The sequence below is a fragment of the Amphiprion ocellaris genome, chromosome 3 (assembly GCF_022539595.1).
Source record: "Amphiprion ocellaris isolate individual 3 ecotype Okinawa chromosome 3, ASM2253959v1, whole genome shotgun sequence".
NCBI lineage: Eukaryota > Metazoa > Chordata > Actinopteri > Pomacentridae > Amphiprion > Amphiprion ocellaris.
In genome coordinates, this window is record NC_072768.1 from 15,776,371 (window position 1) to 15,798,930 (window position 22,560).

Below are 22,560 nucleotides of genomic sequence, written 5' to 3' on the forward strand. Positions count from 1 at the left end.
TCGGTAACAACAATCTTGATCGCCTATTGGTCGAGACCCTTGAGAAAAACAAGGAAGGAGGGTGCTACTTTGTTTATCATCCTATCATTGGCTGAAAGTATATGCCTGTTACTACCCAGTAACAGCTGATTGGCAATAACAGTAACAATACATGATTATTTTTTTCTCTGCAATGTTGCAACTACATAAGAACTACTTGTACACTGCATTTTTTTTTTTGGATTATTTCCTCTCTATTGTAAGTAAGTCCTTGTTTTAACTCTCTAAATACAACATCTACTGAATGAAAATCTAATGAATGACTCTAGGGGTAATGAATGAATGAATGAATGAATGGTGAATGAGTGACCAAATATTGAATGAAAAGCTTTGAAAGTGTGCCTTTGCTTCATTGTAAGAAATAATTACATGACGCACAGATATAAAACGTTCTTTATTGACATGAAAAGTGAAACATACAGTACTTTTAGCCAGTATTGTGGTTTTGCCTTCAAAAATTACCAGTACAATGAGGAGGGGGAAATAAAACCAGCATGTTTAAACCGTGTTTTTAATTTAAATTTAAGCTGCAGACAAATACAGAAGACTTCAATTGTTAATTTAAAAACAGAGAGAGAAGAAGAAGAAGAAGAAGAAGAAAGGACCCACTTTATATTTCTGTTGAATGGAAACATTATATGTTGTTGGCAGAGGTAGACAGCAATAATGGATGTCTCAATAATGTATGTTTCACCTACACAAAAACAGTATGACCTAAATTTTACATTAAAACACAGAAAAATCAATTGTCTTCAGACATCGCATATAATGACTACAATCTAGTGGGGCAACTTATTCAGTTAAAAGTGGGCCTATATCATAACAGTAAATAGTTTTAAAATTGTACAGCAATGTGTTGTATATTCTTACAAAACTATCAGCTATCTCTCTGAAGTCTGCTTTGTTGTAAAAGCATAGTATTAGGCTAACAGCCACAAACACTTACCAACAATGATATAGTTTATGAGCATGTATTCAAGGGATTCAATCTTACACTAAACAGAAATGTAGTTTTGTAAAAATGTTAAGGTACTGCCAAGTCTACATTCTGTTGTAATCAAAATGAGAAAGATGTTATTCATTTAAAAACTCTTTATCCCTTCTCAGGTCGGGGCTCTCGTACCAGTGCACAAGAAAATGTGACATAATTGCTCACAATTATCCAGCAAGAAATTAGCTTTGGCATCTGATTTGAACGAATGATGTTTAGAAATTTACAAACAATATCATACTGTAGGTGTAGCTATAACACTGTGGAGAAAAGGTGAAAAGTTAACAAAAGTGTTCAATTTACAAACAAATAATGCACCTGACACTGACAAGCAAAATGCACACTTACATTTTTAAGGTGAGAGTCGTGAGAAATGTCATTTAAACAAGCTTTAAGCAACTCCGCTTTGGCTTATTTCAGTCTCAGCGTTCTGTGGCAAACTCTACTAAAATGAATCTCGCCTCATGTGGGAATCTGACCTAGTCTGTTTTAAATATCTGACACTCAAATGTTGTAGTGTAGTGGATATTCACATTTCTTGTAAGAAAAGCTGTTTTAGTGATTATGGGGAAAACATCCATACAAGCCTTTTTTTTCCCCATCCACCCTTTCATGGTCCATTGGAATCACCTCATGCACTTTGTTGCTCAATCTCAGGGCTACTTCCAAACAGGGTCACCAGCTGCTCCTCGTAGTTAGCAATGTTTCTCTTCATGATGTCCATGCACGGGCCTAGCAACCTCTCGAAGGCTTTAACGTCCATGACTGACATAAGAAAACGAAGAACAGAGGCGGACATTATTTAAGGAGAATAATAATTGGTGTACTAGGAAAGGGTTGATTGAACGTAAAATTGCACAAAATGTACCCAAGCATTTGACGCTCCCCACAGCGTAGGCAGATGCAGCTCTGGGTTTGTTTGTGACAAGAGCCAACTCCCCAAAATACTGGCCCCTTGAGCATGTGGCGATATCCACCTCCTCTTCCTCCTGGTCTTTTTTTGTCTGGCAGGAAAGAAACACACATTAAAGGATGCGAGAAAACACCAGTGTATTCTGGTATCATAAGGGCTGTTTACACCCTGAGAAAACTAAAACTAAAACTAAAAATTTAAGACTAATTTAGTAAGCATACCCGGCTTCTTTTCATGGTGATTCTAACTTGGCCAGACTCAACAATGTAGAAGCAATCTGCTAAATCACCCTGTAAAACAAAGCGATAAGGTAGTTGTAAATGAGGAAAAGTAGATGTTGTGCAGACAGTTTTTTAAAAAAAGCAATCAAAGAACCGATCATAAAAGAGAGATTCATCACCTGAGCAATAATCTGCTGTGAATCACTGTACACCCTGGTGGATAGCACGTCTACTACCTTCATTCTCTCTGACAGCTGTGGATGAAAGGATATTTGGTTGGCAACTTTTTACTGTAAATGTATCATGCACTTTGTTAATGCTGGACAGCGGAGCAAATCTTAACCTCTAACGATGTGAGCAGCGGTAGTGTTTCGATGAATGCCTCATACATCTTTCTCTTCTTGGCATTATTCTTCACTATGATCCTCCTGAATGTCAGACGATCCTGAAACACAGATTTATACTTAAGAACAGAAAGTCATGTTTAAAGACACAATTCTTCCCCCTCAGTTGCGACATGTATAGGCGTAAATGCCAAGGAAACATTTTTGGGTATGTTTTATATCAAAAGCCCTCTCTTTTCTCCTGTATATTCCAATAATTTGTTCCTGCTCTCTCTGCTGCCCAACCGAACCAAAGACAGTCTGATCAAACTGGCGCTTGGTGGAATCTCCGCTCTGGACTATTCGGTGTCGCCACTGAGTGAAACCGTTTTTCTGATGACACATCATGAGCCTTCGTAACAGAGAAATAAAAACAAACATCACAGATGAAAATCTGGCATAATCAGGATTTTTAGGTTTTACATACAGTTCCAGACTGTTCTGGCACCTATTCACCAGACAATAATTCAGGTGAAACATTTTGCAGCAGGAGTCACTGTTAGCCAGATTTTACTAAGCAGAGCAACGGCAGCCAAGTGTCATTCTGCTGCTTTCAAAGACAAACCTCTAGAAATTGCTCAGTGATATATAATTTTGGAAGAAAACACGAATGGTGAACATACATAATGTGAGATGACAGCATGCAGTGGCACTGTTGGGGACATATGCAGCTGCCTACAGCGCCCTCTAGCTGGCAAATCTTTTCTCTTCTCCCAAACAAACAAACAAGGCCCTAATCTCACAACAAAGTGGTCAGACTGAGACTGTTACACGTTTAATATCCGACCGGGCTGTCATAAGTTTAACTGTTTACATGTTTAATTACATGCTTAAAGCCCCACTACAGTCTCCTGTTTGCTCAGAGGCCCTTTGGCAGCACAGTCTCTCCTCTACCTCAGCTGATTGTTGGTTGAACAGGGCTTCCTGCTTGTCCACAGACCTAAACACACATTACAAGTGTTCAGGTCAACAGGGGATACAGCAGCAACCTAACCCGTCTGCACAGAGATAACATAACAAAGCTGGTACCCACGTTTTAAGGACACGACTCTCACTGAGTCATTAACTAACAAACTGCTTCACAGAACCAAATCAAGTAGCAAAGGAATATTCACAACAGTCGTTCTGGACACAATTTATAAAGCAGTTTTGTGTTGTTGAAACAAAATACCTATTAACTGAAATTTTATTTTATAAAGGTCATAGCCATGAAATGTTTTAGCTTCAACGTGTCTGTTCTGTGATGGTGGCAGCACTTGTCACATTTTGCTAAAACAGACAAGTTTGTTTGTTTGTGCTGAGCCACAAAACCTCATATGTTATTAACATTCACAAATATATATGTTTGCACACTCAGTAGTTTAGTATAAGCATTGAGGAATATGTTCAATCATATCCAGGGGTATGATTAGTATCCTCTCGGTTTTTGCTGCATCCAGTGTGTCTCACTTGGATATTGTGATCTCACTCTGCCACAGACAACCTGCGTGTTTATTTAAATCACGACAACTGGCAGCACAGCATGTTATAAAACCTGACTGAGGACCCAACTGTGCTCTTACAGGAGGATGTGATGGTTTACTCACTAGGCACCAAAGGGCTCCAGGCGAGGTGGCGGTTATTGTGGCTGCCCTGGGGGTGTTGTACATCAACGCCAGTTCTCCAAAGCTGCCTCTGTTGTCATAGCAGCCTACCAGCTTGTCCGCGCCATCAACCTTCACGAAAATGTTGAACGTCCCGCTGAATGGAAATTGAATAGAAAAAGCAATCAATCAGAAAAAATGTCAAAGTATAACAACCACATACAGGTGTTTTCAAGGATCTTTAGTCTGCAGCAAAACCTTGAGGGTTTACATTACAAATGGTCTCACATAGCCAGACCATTCTGCAACACAGAACTCTGCACCACAGAATGGTCTGGCTGCACCTCTGTATCATTCTGTTATGGGGAAAAAACACTCTGGCTCATTTGTATTTCTTGAAAGCAATCATTCTGAGCACGGCTGAGCAATGGATGCAGCAACAGTGCTACTGCAAAATAGTCACAGAGAAACTGTTCTGGCAGAACATTTACATGCAGAGAAGCCAGCACTGTCATTAAACTGGCTAATTTAATACAGAAAAATACAAAAGACAAGCAGTGGAGCTTAACAACCATCCAAACCTTCATCAAAATTCGAAATTTTCAGCATCTAGGTTGTAGTCTGATGTTTGTGGTTATTGTTTCCCCATGGCAAATGAGAGAGTAACACAAAAATAGCAAAAAGGGGGTGGAGAAAGAAGGCTTATATCTGTGATCTACATCTGTCAGTCAGACTATTTTACAGAGTGTAATTTGTAACAATCTATGATCTGATTTCTTTTTTTTTAGAGTGAGTAATAATGTGAAAGCAACATGAATTATCACCTTTCAATAACATAAAAGTTGTCCCCATCATCATCTTGATCAATGATGTGCTCCCCTTCTGTGCAGAACTTCTCAAACATGGCGTCCAGCACCTGAGACATCTCTTCCTGTGATAGCAAAAAAAACAAAAAAAAAAAAAAAAATGGCAGTCAGACATCAGAAACAATCTTACAGAATCCACCATGTTCTGTTTCAGCTACTGAAAAGCACACAGCATGCAGGAAAAAAGCTGCTGGCTGTAGGCCATGTTCTCCTTTGTGTAATTGAAGAGATGGCAGGGCACAAACCAGGGGAGTACAGAGTGCTTATGGAATAATCCACTCACTGGATCCAAATTCTTGAACAGAAGAATGTCCCTACATGCTTCCTGTAGTCTCTGTCTCTGCTCATCAGTTTTTGGGTAGGTGACCTGCAAGATAAAACACAGTCCTGTGAAGTGGCATAATCTCTCAGAAGGTGTCATACTGTTGAACATTTTCTTCAGATTCAGAGCTACAATCTTTAACGTTTGTCAAATTCAACTGAATCTGTAAACTAGATAACTGTGACAGGCGACACCGTTTACCCTTGGCTCTTTATCCTCATCATCTTCATCAGGATTGAACGCTTCAGCACACACTGCAAGACGGAGATCAACAAATGAATAGCATTTAAACTTGTCATTTTGATGAATAGCATTCATTGTGTCTATCTATTGTTTTTGTCTTTGGTTTGATTCTGTAGATATTAGAATATCTTGCTTGTCTCGTTTTATGAATGCATTTAAACAACTAGTGACAGTGTGAATGTCGAACGTGTCTGATTGTGCATATGCTGCAGCCTGTTGCTAAAGTATAAGATGCTGTTCATAAAAAGACGTATTACTGTGTGAAATGTGTGTTTTTTCAGAGATGGTGCAGCTGTCCACGTGTGTCACACAATATACACATTTATAAATACAGATTTTCTTTTTTTTAATTAAAAAAACAGACATCGTACACAAAGTCTGAAAAATAAATGTTCATATTCAGGTGGCCCACAGCACAGAATTTCATCTCAGTCAAACAAAGAATGATTTAGCACCAATTCATGAGATAAATCTTTAAAAATACCACTTTTCTCATCTTAATAATGGGGTTCTCGCACCCTATTTCCTTTCTATAGTTTAACATCAAGACATGGTAATAGTAACAAACTTACATGGAATAACTTAGCCATAAACTGAAAAAAAAATTAACCCTTATGCTACAGTGTCCAGTGTAAGAGATGCTTATTTAGTTGTTGACAAAAAGTAAGAAATATACTTAAGTTATAGTGGATAATTCTCACACTTTCCATACAGACAGACAAACATGCATCCATCAATCCTAATACAGCAAATGTTTTCTTGTGAAGCTAAAACCTTATTATTACAATAAGTAAGAGATGATTATTAGCAGCACTATTTGTCCTGATCTATCTCCCAACCTGCATCACTCACTGATTTTATTAACCAGACTCGTGACAAATGCTTTCACAGCTCTTATAAATCAGCACTGTTATAATATGAAGAAGACAGTAATGAAAGACAGATGGAAAAATACTTTAGTATTGCTCGTGCTGGAGCAAATGTGACGCAGCCTCAGTGTTCATCTGTCAAATAAGTTTTTTGTGTTTTCAGCATTGACGCTGTCCAGAGATTTCCTCTGGACATAAGATGTTTTTAACAGCCAACTTTAATAGGGAGCAAACGGTAACTCACCTGATGCTCTTCTGATGAATCTGTTTATCACCGGGGCTGCAAAGCAAAATGAAACACGAATGAAACTGACAGAAGCTCAGTTATTACTGGAAAGGGTCACTGTGTTTCTAAATCTACAGCAGTAGGCTACATGTGTAGTCCTCTGTGCTCATTAAGGAACCATATTAATCAGTGTAGAACCTGAATAAGGACAGCTGCTTTGAAGTGGATTTGAATCAAATTTAAATGAAAATAAAATTCAAATGTAAAACACAGCTACAAGTCCCAAGCTCCTACACAATAGGTCGGTATAAAATATGCATTAGAAAGGAGGTGTCATCCATTAACAGCTGCCAGAGACTGTTGACTGGGGGAGCTCAATGAAACATCATTAAGATAGTGGAGGTGTGATGGGGTATGACCCAACAAATAGTTAGTTTAGTAACTGAAAGGGGTTTATTTGTCCTTATATAACCATTGCAGCCAGTCTTGCAGACCCCACTTCTCATTGGGATGCTGTGTCACAGCTCTGGGATGCTGCTGCTGCTGCATCTCATTGCAATCCTTCACCGGCCATTGTGTTAAATACTTTAGGAAACACTAAATAATGTAGGGCTCTCAAAGTCACATTGTGCATTGCTTGCACCATACAGCAGAGCCTTAACTCTCTACCTTTGTCTGCTTTGTCATATTTCTGCTACATGAGCTAATAAGGGTATAGGCCCAACAGGCCTACATCTGAAACTGAAAATATTCCAATGAGCCAAAGGTACTGGGATTTTTTTCTCTCTTTTTTTTTTTTTTTTTTGCGAAAAGAAGCAAACAGAACACAGTCGCTAGATTGTGCAGCTGCTGTCTTTTGAGGCAGTCTTTGTCACAGAAACGTGTGTTGAGATGAAGATCAAGACATGGAGCATCAGTCAGCCTCCCTGACCATATAAGGAGAATGACAGAGCTGCTGGATGCAGGGAGGCGAGCGGCGGAGCATCACTGCGACCACTGTGGTCCTCATCCTCCGACACACAGCAGCCATGCATGCTTATAATCACAAATACATTAGAATCACCCACATTCACGCTCACTATCTGCCTGACATACTATAAATCTCATAGCCCACCTATGAATTCCTCGTCATCGTCGTCCTCCTCCTCCTCTCCGTTTTCCGAATCGATCTGCATGGCTTCGTCAATGAAATTGACCGCTTTTCCTGGTCGTGGGGCCGAATTTTGGTCATTGCCTAAGGAGGCCTCTTTGGTCTCGCTGTCCTTCAGCTGGGTGAAGTACTGTAACGCAAACTCGAGCAAATCCCTAGGCTGATTCCTCAATACTTCCACGGTAAAGCTCTGTAACAGCTCCGTCAGTCCTTCAGGAATTTCTATACTCATTCCTGTTATCAGTCTATGGATGTGGACAAAACCGGTTTGCTGCGAATTTGAAATGATCAAAAAGGACACAGAGGAGATTTTTTTCTGGGGAAAAAAAGCCTGAAATGAGCAGACGGGTGTAGTCAGTCCACCCAGTCAGCAAGTCATCCACAGCGGATCCTCTCTTTTTCTTGAATGAAAATGGCTCTGGATTTTTGGTCCAAGCATCTTCTGCTGCTTCTGGCTATAGGAAACCCACGCATGTGACCCAGGAATCCATGGCAACCACCTATCCAGGGATTGCGTATGAGCAGCAGCAGCGCAGAAACTGCAGTCAGTCGCAAAATACAAATTATGGGAAAGAGAAGCCCTCCGGTAGGCTCTATCAGTCAGAGATCGATTTTCACTGAGAGAGACGAGATCAAATATCCTAAGAGCATGCTTTCTGTCTAGTAGTAAGCTTCTCGTGTCTATTTGCACGGGATGACTATACAATATTTCACAATATCATAAAACAATAGAAATGAGGATATAAGAAAAATTATATTTAAAAAAACAGCATGCAATAATATATTGTCAGACAAAAAGGTCCTAACAGATTAATTATGATAATTATGAATCATATATATGATAACTATAATCTTATAACCACAGAGTCTGTATATATGTATATGTATATATATATGTATATATATATACATATATACATATACATATATACATATACATACATACATATATATATATATATATATATATATATATATATATATATATATATATATATATATATATATATATACATATATATATATATACTGTATATTACTCTTTGGATCAAATCATGTTGCAGCCTATTACCAACTCATTTCCAATTATTAATTGGTTTATTTTAAAGGGACTGTCCCTTTAACAGCACCAGCCCATTTTTCATTCCAGAGGGGGAAAAAATAATAAATCTGCTGCATATTTTAATGTCATGGGACCTTTCAGAACATTGTGACTCTCAGGCAGATTCTGTATGTCAAGAGAAAGTTTCATTATAGAATGACACATTCAGTATGTAATGAAAAAGATGTCTCAACAGACTTCATATCTATAATGAGCACCTCACATGGAAAAGCAGTGACAAAGAATCAGATGATATGTTTTTTGAAAATAATGATCTGTGAATATCAGTTAAAATTTAGACCCTAAACACTACAGTTCTCACAATACACTCTAAACACAATGCAGTTTACCTAAAGCGCTCTACAGCACAAAGAGAAACAGTGCAAAATAAGGGGGGAAGGAATGATGAAATTAAGACCATGTGTTTGTGGCAAGACACAGAGATAAACTGGCACAAAGAACAAATGGTATGTGGCTTCAGAAGTAATAGCAGAGGACATTATGTCACCATCATTTAGTCCTGGTTAGAAGGACAGACACGAGTCTTTGGTTGGATGATCTGAGCTTACAGTGTTTTGATCAGGACACATGGTGCTACAACTGCTACTGCATGAAAAACCCTCCAGACTGTAAAACAGCCCTCCTGTGTGTGTGCCATGTTGCACAGATTATCATGTTGTATTGGAATTTGAAAGCAGACAGCAGAGGGCAGGTTAGCAGGAGGGAATCACTTGAGGAAATAAAACCCAATGAAGGAGCACAGCTATTATCTGCCATGGTTATCAGTCCTCTGTGGCTCCACTATGAGACCCCTCCCCCTCATCTGGGCCACATCTGTCACCCTTTATTAAGAAGGCACAACATTTTCTCACTCTGGTGAACATAGGGGAGCACGCCAATGAGATGACCTGTAGCGCTGCACTGCTGCTGGTTAACTGCCAACTTTCAAGCTCACCATTCAGCAGTACTATGAGACTGTGTCGCAGAGGTTTTATTTGAATGTGTACAGTACAACCTCATCATGATATCTACACTAAGAGTCAGCTGCAGAAAACATGCTCTGTGCATCAGCCCTGCTCTCTGAAGCATAGATCCTCAAGATTGTTTCTGCCTAATGCTTCTCAACAGACCAACGGAGCCTGCAACTGTAGTGTGATTACACTTCAAAATGCAAAGAATTTCAAGACTGAACACTGTAAAATGTAAAGGTGAACAACGTACACATGTGGTTCATATGCAAGCAGGTACTGGCTTCTGCTGTTCACCTTGATTTAACCCCTAAAAACTGATCTGTGTATCAAAGTTATGCATTTGAAGGGTTTTTCTACAATGAAAATAATCCCATTCTGGCTTAGATGTAACTCTACATTGTTGGCCTGCTCAAAAAAAATAAAACTACTCTCAGCTGCACAGTGATAGGTTGTAATGTTGGACCAGAAACAGATTCTGAACAATAAAACCCTGCAAGCTGACAGGAGTCGCTCCTTAGGTTTGTTATGTATGAAACCGTAAAATCTGTTTTTTGAGACTGTCATCAGCACACTCCAGTTTCAAGGTGGAAATGCTCAGCGATGGCGCTGACTGCTTATTTTGCTCATGATATGTTTTCCAGTAGAGAAACACCATATGGACATGCTAACAATGTCAAGAACTTGATTTTCATTGCAGAGGGTATTTAAAAGAGGATGTTTGGATAGAAGCGATGAGGTAACTGAAGTGTGCAACATGGTACACTGTAGCTGCCACTACAAGCACGAGGACGAGGCTGACATCTGTTGAGAGAGAGCAACAGACTTGTAATTTATTTTTATCTCCATTACATAGCCTTAAATAATGTGTGCCAAGTGAGTGGATATCATGCAGTGTTCATATCTAAATGAAATATTCTTTGTTGGGTTATAGTACAGCAGATGCACATTAGGATTCAAAGGAGTTTCTGTCACTGTTTCCTTTAAAGATACAGATGTAAACTTTGGAAGTTTTAAGATACAAACCTAAATAAAACCATTGTGATAGCATTCAAAAGGATGAACAGATTATTTTTTATATGCCTGCAAAGATTTAAATGTGTACATATTGTACTGCTGATACACTGAGGGTGCACTACTTTAAACATGAACTGTTCTACTAGTGCTCTAAATGTGGGCAGCAGTGCCACCTACTGGACCTGACATTGTATTACAATGTATTGCAACAGTTGGAGGTGTTTTCTCTTTACATGTTTCAACTGTGATAAATCATTCGGATCTTACAATAAATATTAGAACGCTGTACCTGATCTGTGTGATTCAACCTTATTAGAGTATGCCGAAGAAACATATTTCCTGTGAGCTTTTCGACAACATAACATGAGATTAGCCCATGATGTATAACAATTCATTAGATCATTGCAGCAGAGAAGAGTAAAACACCATCACTCTTTAGGAGATGGTAAAGAGGGTAAACATTTTTTTTCATAGTATAAAAAAATGCATTGTCTGTAGGTCACATGTCATACATACTTGCAAATGTGTGAAATAATCTTTATAGGTAAGTAATTCTGTGCTTCTATGTGTTTTATTGTAGGAAAGACATTATGTAAATCATGATAACACTGTTCTCTGCTGAGCTCTGCCTTTCAACTTTCAAGCAGAGAGACACTGAGATAAGTCCAAACTATTTGCTCTTATCAGATTTCAGAGCTGTTAACAAACCACACAGAGGCACTGCTGATAAAAGATGTTAACTTTACAGTTTCCAGCACATGAGTAGAGATTAAACTTTTGCCTTTCTTTGAAGCTATGTTGACTGGAAAATAATCAGGTGAATATAGTAACCTAGTGCTTCAGTAGAAAGTAACTGGACTTCTCTTTTTGGTTCTTAAAGACGTTTCATTTCTCATCCAAGAGATTTTTCTCAGTTTTAAGTGAATGAAGGGGAATCACATTTATATATTGTCACCCTCAACTGACATTGCTAATGCCCCATTTATGGCCTCACTTGCCTTGAGGTATGAATAGATGTGAAACTTCCAGGTCAGGGATTAAAACAAGAAGTTTAAGGTGGGGGCTACACAGTGGCTTGGTGGTTAGTGCTTTCGCCTTGCAGCTAGAAGATCCCCAGTTAGCGTCCCGGTCTTCTCTGGATCTTTCTGCATGGAGTTTGCATGTTCTCCCTGTGAATGCTTGGGTTTTCTCCAGGTACTCCGGCTTCCTCCCACAGTCCAAAAACATTGGTGTAGGTAGGTATGAATGTGGATGTGATTGTTTGTCTCGATATGTAGCCCTGCGCGAGACTGGCGACCTGTCCAGGGTGTCCCCTGCCTCAGGATTAAGCAGTGTATAGATAATGGATGGATGGATGTTTTAGGTGGTGAAAATTTCTAGGGAGAGCTCTCAAGACTGCATTGCAAGTACCTGGTAAGTGGTGTCAATGCCCTGTTCTGTTTAGAGATGGTTGGGGCAGTTAAATAAAGATGGCTTCATTCACTCTTCTCTAAAACCATCTGTCTTCTTTGTCTATAATTCATTCATTGCTGTCCTCAAAAAGTGTCCCTTACCTTTTAGATGCTGCTGAGTGTTGTCTTGAGGAGCTGGCTCCCCCCTTTGGATCAGAGGTGAAATTAACTGAAAACCAAAAAGAGAAGTCCAGTTGTTTTCTACTGCACCTCTTAGGATTACCTGGATGACTGTCAAGATCAGTAAAGATTATCACTCTCTGTTGATGATAAATACATGAATGAGCTTTGGGTTTCTACTATAAAGACATATTTTTGGATCCACTAAGGCCCCATCCTTTCCTTCTCCCCCGGTTTGTGCTCAGTGCCAACTCTCCTGATAAACTACTGGGTATAGCCAAAGTACTACTGGGAGCAGTTTGTGTTCTTTGGCATGAGAAATACAGGTCTGCTCCCAGACTGTGCAAATAGATTATCCCACTAACACCTGGCTCCAAACTGAAGAGCTGTAGTCATACATCCTCTCTGACTGACATACAACAGCGAGAAAAGTGAAACCACGGCATCCAACAATTCTGGCAATAGCTGAGTGAGTCTTACCTGGATAAACTGCCTCCCCACTGAAAACAGTATTGATTTTGTTCACTTCCTACAAATGAAAGTAAATGTATTGCTAAACTGCAACAGTTTCAGTGAAGACATATTGTACAGTATGCACTTAGAAAACATTCACTATACAAAGCCTTACCAGCAAGATTGCTCTCTATAGGGATGCTGTAAAGGAACCACAGGTGCACAGTCTTCAGTCCTCTTTACTGACGTGAAGGATTTTTATGTGCATTTTTCCCAATTAAATCTGTGAAATAGACAAGTAAATAGACACAGTGGGACACAATAGAATGATGAGCAATTCCCTAAATTATGTATTTTTTTAAAAGCACCTCTGCATGAATCCCAAATCATTTAAGCCTGAACTCACATAAAATCACCAGTGAAAAATGTGTATTTCCATACAAGTAAAAAATGGTTTACAAACTTGCAGCTCTGCTTTTCTGTCCTTTAGTTCTGGTCAGCAGCAGATACAGAGAGACACCTACAGTCGAGCAGGTCAGAACAGCCATTAGTAGTTTAAACTACAGGTGAAAATTAACTATATATACTGTACACTATAGAGCAGGAGACATCAAGGCAAGATGTGATTTTGTTGGGTTCAAGTACAGCAGATGAAATAATGGCATTCAGTGGCTAAGAGTTCTCTGTTTTAAGTGAATGAGAATCAAGTGATATTTCTAGCTAAATACATGGCTTTCTGTAGTTTGAGGAATTGTAAAACTCAATGGAGGTGTACTGATTCAAGGCTGTTTTAAACTTGAGTGATTCACATAAAACATGTTCTCAAAACCTATTTTCAGGGAAGAGACTCATTAAGAAAGAAAATGTGCCTAAAACTAATAGGAAGGTTCAGAGCACATCCTAACAAGCAACACAAACCACTCTGCAGTATTTTGCTTGTTCTCTTTGGCATATTGATTCTTCAGTGGTTTTGAGTCCGATCATGAAGTCTTGATCTCATGAAAGATTCTGCGTTGCATTAAGAAAAGTTTACAAAAGTACTAATTGACAGTACTCCGTAGCTGACAAAGAATCAGTTTTACACAGAAGTTTTCATCCAAATGTATCAAATCTAATTTATTCACGCTCAATTAAAATCTGTTATTTAAGACTCACCTAATGTTGCTTGTTCTTAATTTACTCATCTAAGTCAAAGATCAATGTTTTTCACCAGACACTGACAGATGTCGTTTTTCCAGGAAACATTTATTTGATCAATAGACAGGTTCGCATCTTTCCATAAACTGGTCAGTTAAATATTAACAAATTTACAGTCATGAGGAATGTAATAAAAAAAAAAACAAACAAAAACCAACAACTTTCGCCTTAAAAAAACCCCGACCCAGGATAACGTCAACCACGGTGGTACTGGAACAAGACTTTAGTCCAGGTTCTAGCTCCAATGTTGCACACTCCTCTATTCAGTGCTTCACAATTCATCCTTGTCTGTTGTTGCCTGCAAGACAAGAAAAATAAAAGAAATGAAAGAACAGTCAAAGGAGTAAGTACTCCAGATATGAATTCTCCATTCTGCATCCTCATCATGCAACAGTCGCAAAGCCTTCTTACCGTTTCTTCATCATCATCCTCATCTACAATTTCGTCTTTATCTTCAGAGTCGTCCTCTGCTGGCTCTTCGGGCTCCTCCTCTGGTTCTTCGTCAATCTGTGAAGCAGTCATGTGATATTTAATAAATGTCTCCACACAGTCTTCAAGCATCACTGAGCTCATGGTTAAAGTGTTTAAGAATAAACAGAAAAGGGAAGTGGAACTACTTCCAAAGTAAAAGCAACATGTTAGATGGGTTCACCGCTACAATGAAACATGGACATGGAAACTGACAGTATTTGCTATGCAAATTTCTCCAAAGTAGTACAGTATGTGAGAGCTGACGTGGACTTGCCTGTTCGTCCAGGGGTACATTCATGCTGAGTCGGAGCATGCGCTCTATCCTGTCTCCGTAAGCCTTTGTGTCAGCCAGCTGATAGCCTGAGCGCAGCGTAGCCGTCTCAAACAGAACCACAGCCAGGTCTGATGCAGTCTGGTCCTCAGCATCAGTCTGATGACAGGAAGAAAGTCAACCGCTAAGCTCTGTGCTCTGACCATTTTAAGTTCAATGTAGTCTAGCACCAATTTTTTATTTATATTTTTAAATTAGCAATTTAATAAATTACATGATATGGCATCGTTAAAAAGTTGTTTATATGAGTGAGGTGATGGTGGTTAAACTTACATTGACTCTGCTGAGCATCTGCTTGATGAGAGGATGTTTGGGGTTGATTTCTAGTGTTTTCTTCTGGCTGGCATAATAACTAAAGAAAGAGAGGCAAATTGACATGAGCATTGTAACACACACACATAATGTTCAGAATCATTACTAGAAAGCACAGCATTATTATTACTCACTTTGTGGAAATGTCTTTGCCTGTCTGGTAAGCCTGTGCTTTCATGATCCTCTCCATGTTTCCTGACCAGCCGTACTGGCTGGCAACCAAAGCACAAGGTGAGTTGGTTAGCCTCTGAGACAGAACAGCCTTCTCAATCTGTTGGGAAAAAAAAAAAAAAAAGCATCATAATAATTAATGTGACTGACAGAACAGACATAACTTGGCAGCTGCATCCAAAATTGATTGCTTCTGGTGATTTTTTACCCCCTTGCCATGAATATTACAGGATAACTGGCCCTCTACCTTGTCTTTCAGAGCCTTGTCCTTCAGCCAAGTGGTGAGAGGCTCATACTCCTTCTCCAGGGTTTCCCTCTTCTCCTTGGCCTTGTCACTCTCGTCAAATTTGACACCCTCCTTCGCAACGTTCTGGAAGCGTTTTCCGTCAAACTCGGGCAGTGCCTGAATGCAGTATTCATCCACAGGCTCTGTCAGGTAGATCACCTCATAGCCCTTCTTGAGCAGCCTCTCTACGAAGGGAGAAGACTCAGCCTGTAGAGGGACGATAAGAGAGATGATGGGAATTTCAGCACAACTTATACGTGACAAGGTTTTAACACAATCGCATATTTCAACTGGCCAAACAACACAAACACGTTCACTCACCTCCTTCCTGCTGGTACCAGCCATGAAGTAGATCTTGTCTTGCTTCTCCTTCATGCGCTCAACATACTGCTCCAGGCTGGCGAGCTCTGTGTCACTGTTGGAGGTCTGGAAGCGCAGCAGTTTGGCAAGACGGGTCCTGTTGGAGTGATCCTCAATGACACCCAGCTTGATGTTGGTTCCAAACTCCTTCCAGAACTTATCGTTGTACTGTTCCTCTGCAATCTTCTTGATCATGTCCAAAGTCTTACGAACCAGCTTCTTTCGGATAACCTGAACAGGAACAGGAGAAGCAATGACTTCTTCCATCTTATTTCCTTTGCATTTATGTCATATTCCTTATTACTAAATCTGTCTACTGATTTTATAACTCTCACTTGATTTTATCACTTCTATGTTACCATTTTCCATCTCTTCTTTCTGAAAACACTCACTTCTGCATTATAAAAAGCCAGATATATAATGTTTTTTCTTATCTTTTTGTACCAAATTAAAAATTTAATTAAAAAAATCCTTCACAGACCCAGTGACGATCCAATTTGTCATTCACTAAATATTGAATACAAAATTAAACTATAACAGCTAGAAATGTGGCATCAAAAGATATAAAAAAATAAAATCTTGGCAGTGAATTAACATTTTATTCATGCTGAATGTTGAACTCACCTTGAGCAGTTTGTGCTGCTGCAGAGTCTCTCTGGACACATTTAGAGGAAGGTCATCAGAGTCAACCTGGCAAAATAAATTTCATTTAATCACAGCGCAGATGACATTAAAGCAGAGACCAAGCAATTTATATAAACACATGGAGGTCTCTTAATTATGAATAATAAAATAACTCACCACTCCCTTGATGAAATTCAGGTACTTGGGCATCATGTCGTTGAAGTCGTCTGTGATGAAAACTCTCCTGACAAACAGCTGCGCAAGAAACGCATTTATTTTCAAACTGTGTTTAAGAGAATCCTTGAATGGCTTTTCTTTCAAAGCACATAAAATCCCTTAGGATGGATACTAAATTCTGCTAAGAAAACACACCTTGATGTAATCGTTCTTCTTGGAGCCATACTCATCGAACAGGCCACGGGGAGCTGAAGTGGGCACAAACAGGATGGACTTGAAGGTAACTTCACCCTCAGCTGTGAAGTGGATATGAGCCAGAGGGTTGTCAGTGTCCTGTTGGAAAAAAAAAAACATAGTTGGAATTAATAAAATGAAACATTTTGTTGAGCCTAAAGAAAACGCACACATTCTACACTGCTGGTCACGTGCCTACCTTTGAGAAGGTCTTGTAGAAAGCCGTGTACTCATCCTCCTCAACCTCCTTCGCTGGTCTCTGCCAGATGGGCTTGATATCATTCATCAGTTCCCAGTCCCACACAGTTTTCTCAACCTACAACACACAGAATGAAGACTTTCACAAATCACCAAAAAAATTTTTTAAAAACTCTTTTGAAACAAACTAGTTTATTCACTAAAGGCTGGTTGTTATTGCTTCTCTGATATTATCTTATTGTAATAATACTCCCAGACATCATGTTTACCAACTCATGTCTGAATCTAAGTTTGACCTTTTCAGGTTTTAGCTTGTACATTTTAGAAAACACTGGATACAATATGTGCAGAAGTCTTAATGACTTTAAAACACAAACATAAATGCACATATAGTCCATATTAACAATTTCTACAGTGACCTCCTACCTTCTTTGTCTTTGGCTTGTCTTTGTCTTCCTCTTCTTCCTCTACCTCAGCCTCGTCCTCGGCAGTCTCTTTCTCGGCTTCCTCTGCTGCCTCAGCATCTTCCTCGATGGGCTCTTCAACTGTCTCAGTCTTGAATGTTAAGAAAGAAATTATGCAATTGGTCATTTCCATATTTCTCAGTTGCATAATACAAAAACAAAGTTTGGAAGGAAATGTCGTGAGTAATCACCTTGCTGGCCCAAACGTAAATGGGGAAGTTGATGAACTGAGAGTATTTCTTGACAAGATTCTTGATGGTCTCCAGCTCCAGATAGTCAGAAGCCTCCTCCTTTAGGACTAGTCTAAAGTTGGACGAAGATTAGGGGTAGTTTAAAAGTCAAAGTCAATATTATTCTAACATTTGACAGTACTGTACTAACAGGAAAATCACATTCCTAGCTCTATAGTAGAACCTATAATTAAACAACTTCTGCCTTCTAATAAACAGTGATATATAGACAGTTGTTCAATAATTGCAATATTACTCTAAGAAACAGTGGATTGCAATACATCTAACAGCAGTTGGTGACATTAAAAAAGAAACAAATTGGTGTGGGTGATTTAACATGCAAATAACTCACGTGATGGTGGTTCCTCTGCCAAGTGTGTCTCCACGAGGGTCATCAATGACAGAGAACTGATTTGAGTCAGACTCCCAGATGTGCTGGGTGTCATTATTGTGCTTGGATGTCACGATGACCTTGTCGGCAACAAGGAAAGCAGAGTAGAAACCAACACCAAACTGCCCAATCAGCTCTGAAGTAGACTGCCCCTCAGACTGCATCTCTGTCATCTTGTTGAGGAACTCGCTGGTGCCAGACTTGGCTATTGTTCCCAAGTTCTTTACCAGCTCCTCTTTGGTCATTCCAATACCAGTGTCAGTGATGTGGAGCATGTTCTTCTCCTTATCAGACTTGGGATGGGAACAATACAGATAAATTACTAACACATAAATATCTATTGACATTACCAATAAATGCTACTATATACCCAATAAATGTTAACATTTCTTGCACATACTTTTATTTTGATGGTCAACTCTTCATTGGAGGCCATTGCATCTTCATTAGTCAGAGACAACAAGCGGATCTTATCCAGAGCATCTGAGGCATTGGAAATCAACTCCCTAAGGAAGATCTAAATATAAAAAGGGGATGATGAGGTTTGTAGGCAATGCCATTCAAGTAAATCTAAAGAAATGATCTTACAGTACTGGTGACTGTACATAAATGTATTTATCCCCACTCACCTCCTTGTTCTTGTACAAAGAGTTGATAATCAGCTTCATCATACGGTTGACTTCAGCCTGAAAGGCATGTTTTTCAGACTTTTCCCTGAGTTCCTTAATCTGAGCAGCATTCAAACCATCCAGCTGGATAGCCTCCTCCTCTCTGAGAGAAGACAGGTGCACATAGAGGTGAGATCAGGGAGTGAACAGCAGCAAATTATAGCTGTCAACAAACAATACAAAAATCTGTTCTCCTGTCTGGGGATCTGAATCTAAATTGAAGGTAGGGAGACACACTACTCCTAATGAGGGATGTGCAGTAAACTCAGCAGAGCTCTGTCCCCCATTTACAATTCCAGGGTTGCTCTGACCATTTGTGTGCTCAAGCTTGGTCATGCTGACCTTGTGTTGTTAACTTAACGTTGAGTAAGCCTGATACAGAAACAGTTATAGTGCAGTCAGCAGGCATAATATCAAACAAAAGGATATTAGAAGTGACACCTACCTCTGTACCACCTCATCATCTGTTCTGGAGCCATCCCTGCTTTTACCCAAATCATCCTCTACGGTCCCGTCGACGTCAATTTCATCGTCTGCCTTTACAGCAGCTGTCAGGACAAAAGTTGTTGGATTAAAAAAAAAAATATATATCTCATTTAATATTTGCTGCTGGTGTGTCCAGTGCCTGCCATAAACGGATTGCTTGCTTCATGCTAAAGGTTTATTGCCCAATTTAAACACAATTACAACTGCTTTGATCTGGATCATCCAGTCAAAACATGTGAATATACAGAACTTTATGTGTGGTATCTGCAAAAGCATGTCTTTGTAAAACTTTAACATTTTATTATGATCAAAAAAGAATTTGCAGTTTATAGAGCGACCCAGACCGACATTTAGGAGGTCTACAGGCAAGACCATAGCACTGTTTGCAATGTTAGGCTACATGTGTTTTTGTTCTTTTGTAGTGAACCTACCTATGAACTTTAATGCAACTCATGAATGAAATCAAACCATTTTGAGGCATTAATAACACTTCAGTCACAATGCAGGGGCTGCAATCACATTTTAACATGTGGAAACTGCACCATATGAACTGAACTGGTCCTGTAAAGCAGCTGGGTTGGTTATGATCTAGCAGACGGAGCAGGTAACAGTAATGCAGAGAGATTAAACTGCTCCCACAGACTGCTTCCAGGGTTTGATAGACAATTAGTTCTTGGCACTAAAAAGGTCTATCATGTAAGATGATTCAATAAGAATTATTCTCTGCAAACACATGATGAAAATGACCAAATAAGTCAGATGTAACGTTAGGCTGGCTGCCGTTTTGTCTAAATTTGGACATGCATCTCTACAACAGCAACACTTTATAATGGAGATGGCAGCTAACGTGATATGCTTCAACGTACGTGATGGGTCTGCTCGAAACTTCTCGAAAGGGAATTAGGAATAACGGACGCCAGCGATGCTCAAAGAAACACGATAAAGGCAAATAAATATGCTGTCTATGATTAAGAACGGAGCAAAATTCGGCTTGGAAATCAATGAAGACTCTCGTCAGGCATGAGCAGAGAAGACGCACAAAAGCAAGTTCACGTTAGCTTAGTGGCTAATGTTAGCTAAAACGTTGAATGATTAAAAAAAAAAGAAAAGAAAAATGTAAGACGACACAGCAAATCTTTCCGCTACTTACCAAAGGCTAAAAGTGCAAAGAGGAGACCTATCACCCAAACTCGTTTCATTTTGGATTACTGCTTGTATGACGACGTGAGTCTTCAGCTCCAGAGACAAAAGCCGGGGAGCTGTGCATGCAGCACTGCTTTTACCAGAGAGACTGACAGGCTGCCTCTCCCACCAAAAGAGCCCACTCTCTTAAACCCGTGACGACCAACCAATGGCAGCGCACCACGCACAACCTTGGACCAATCACAGAAGAGTCTTCGGTACATGTTGTCCAATCAGCTACTTCAACATAAGTCAATACCCGAAAATCGTGGCTAGACACCATTGGCCAAGAATGAATAATCAGCACATCACTTCCTAAAATTTACCTTCCAGTGTGGAGGAGAAAGTCTGCCCACACGCTGGTTAAAGTTTGATTTTCACGTGCAGTAAGAATAGCCAAGTTACGCAGTGAAGCTTGATGACATTGAAGATGACGAAGGTTTGCTTTACTGGCAATATATCTGCGTCTGCTTCAGTCTATGCTAATAAAAATGATTTGTCTATCTGCATACGTGTATATGGTGTGTTCATTTGAGTATCTGCACCGCTTTGTCTTTTAAAGTGTCTATTAGACTGTGGAAGCAAACACTGCATATGTATGTCTTATGTGCACCACTTACCTTTTTCCACAAGATGTCTCTATTCAGTTACCTGCAGTCAAACATACACGTGATGGAAAATGGTTATTTTTACTAAACAGATTGTCTGATTAGTTTAAGAAAACATCCTGGAATCGGGTTAATTCAATTCTGTTAGAGGTACCATTTTACAACATATGTCATGTCAGGGCACTTCAAATCAAAAGGTGAAGACATTACAAAGGCAACAGTGGGAGTAAAAAACACCCCTTTAACAGGAAGAACCAGGCTCTGGGAGGGCGGCTATCTTCCTTGATCAGTTGGATAGTGGGTAAATGGGATAGAGTATAAGATAAGAAGACAGAAAGGCACACACTTTGTTCAGAGAACAGGAAATATTGGGAAGCCAGAAACCACAGCCAGACATACCTACAGAGAGGACAACACAACACAAAGTACAGGAAAGTTCTAATCACAAAATAGTAGCAGAAGTAGAATTAATAGCGTGTAACCTTGCCCTATATATGTTCATGTTGTTGTGCTGTTTGCTTGCCTGTGTGATGGGTGTGTACCTAGTTATATGAGTGCAGGATCAAACTACAGGGGTCAAATATCAGTTATTGTTGGGCGTGTGTTATACTACAAGTATGTGTGCCAGTGTAGGGGGTAATATTCATAATGCTCAAGTGACTGTTACTAGAAAATACTTCAAATCAAACTGACCATGAACATATAAAAGCATATTAAGTTTGACTGAACACAGTGTCAGCTGCTATCAATCCTTCAAATACGAGGGCTCAAGAAATGTGAATGAACTAAATTATACTGCAGATGACTAAGTATAAATAAATTGAAATTGATATATATTGTCACAATTTTGACATACTAAGTCACACTTTAGAGGCAATAATTCAGAATCTTGACTAAATGTCAATTTTTCTTGAAAATAAAAAATCTCACAGATGATAAACAGATGCTAAATTTACAATCATTTACCCTGAAAAATCATTGAAGGTGACCCTCACTTACAATGATGCTGAGATTACGTTACACAAAATCAATAAATGAAATTTCTTAAAATAGTTACATTAAAGTCCATACAAATCAACATGTAAAATCAATTTTTAAAAGGTGAAAGCTAGGTATTGGATGATTGTTAAGCACTTTCCAAAAGCGTCCGGGAGGTGCAAGAGTAATCAGTTTTTGATTGAATTGCAAAAAAAAATAAATCCATGAGTCTGCTGCACTGATATTGAAAACAGTCTTTCCTAGATCAGTCCTGA

The 22,560-nt window shown here is 39.3% G+C and overlaps 1 protein-coding gene across 1 annotated transcript; it reads right to left on the reverse strand.

The window, feature by feature from the left end:
• Positions 1 to 420: 420 nt before the first annotated feature.
• hsp90b1 (heat shock protein 90, beta (grp94), member 1) lies at positions 421 to 20,826 on the reverse strand. The gene is made up of 28 exons (XM_055009227.1): positions 20,668 to 20,826; positions 19,477 to 19,579; positions 18,993 to 19,134; positions 18,764 to 18,880; positions 18,325 to 18,656; positions 17,934 to 18,045; positions 17,705 to 17,833; positions 17,280 to 17,396; positions 17,042 to 17,179; positions 16,847 to 16,924; positions 16,670 to 16,735; positions 16,007 to 16,276; positions 15,647 to 15,892; positions 15,363 to 15,499; positions 15,190 to 15,268; positions 14,856 to 15,015; positions 14,526 to 14,590; positions 7,771 to 8,077; positions 6,675 to 6,710; positions 5,520 to 5,572; positions 5,280 to 5,363; positions 4,955 to 5,061; positions 4,134 to 4,287; positions 2,508 to 2,609; positions 2,344 to 2,418; positions 2,165 to 2,233; positions 1,899 to 2,034; positions 421 to 1,795 (listed from the first exon to the last, which is right to left on the reverse strand). The coding sequence occupies exons 1-28, from the start codon at positions 20,714 to 20,716 to the stop codon at positions 1,662 to 1,664; spliced, it is 3,597 nt and encodes a 1,198-aa protein (XP_054865202.1). The 5' UTR covers positions 20,717 to 20,826; the 3' UTR covers positions 421 to 1,661.
• Between the last annotated feature and the right edge of the window lie 1,734 nt (positions 20,827 to 22,560).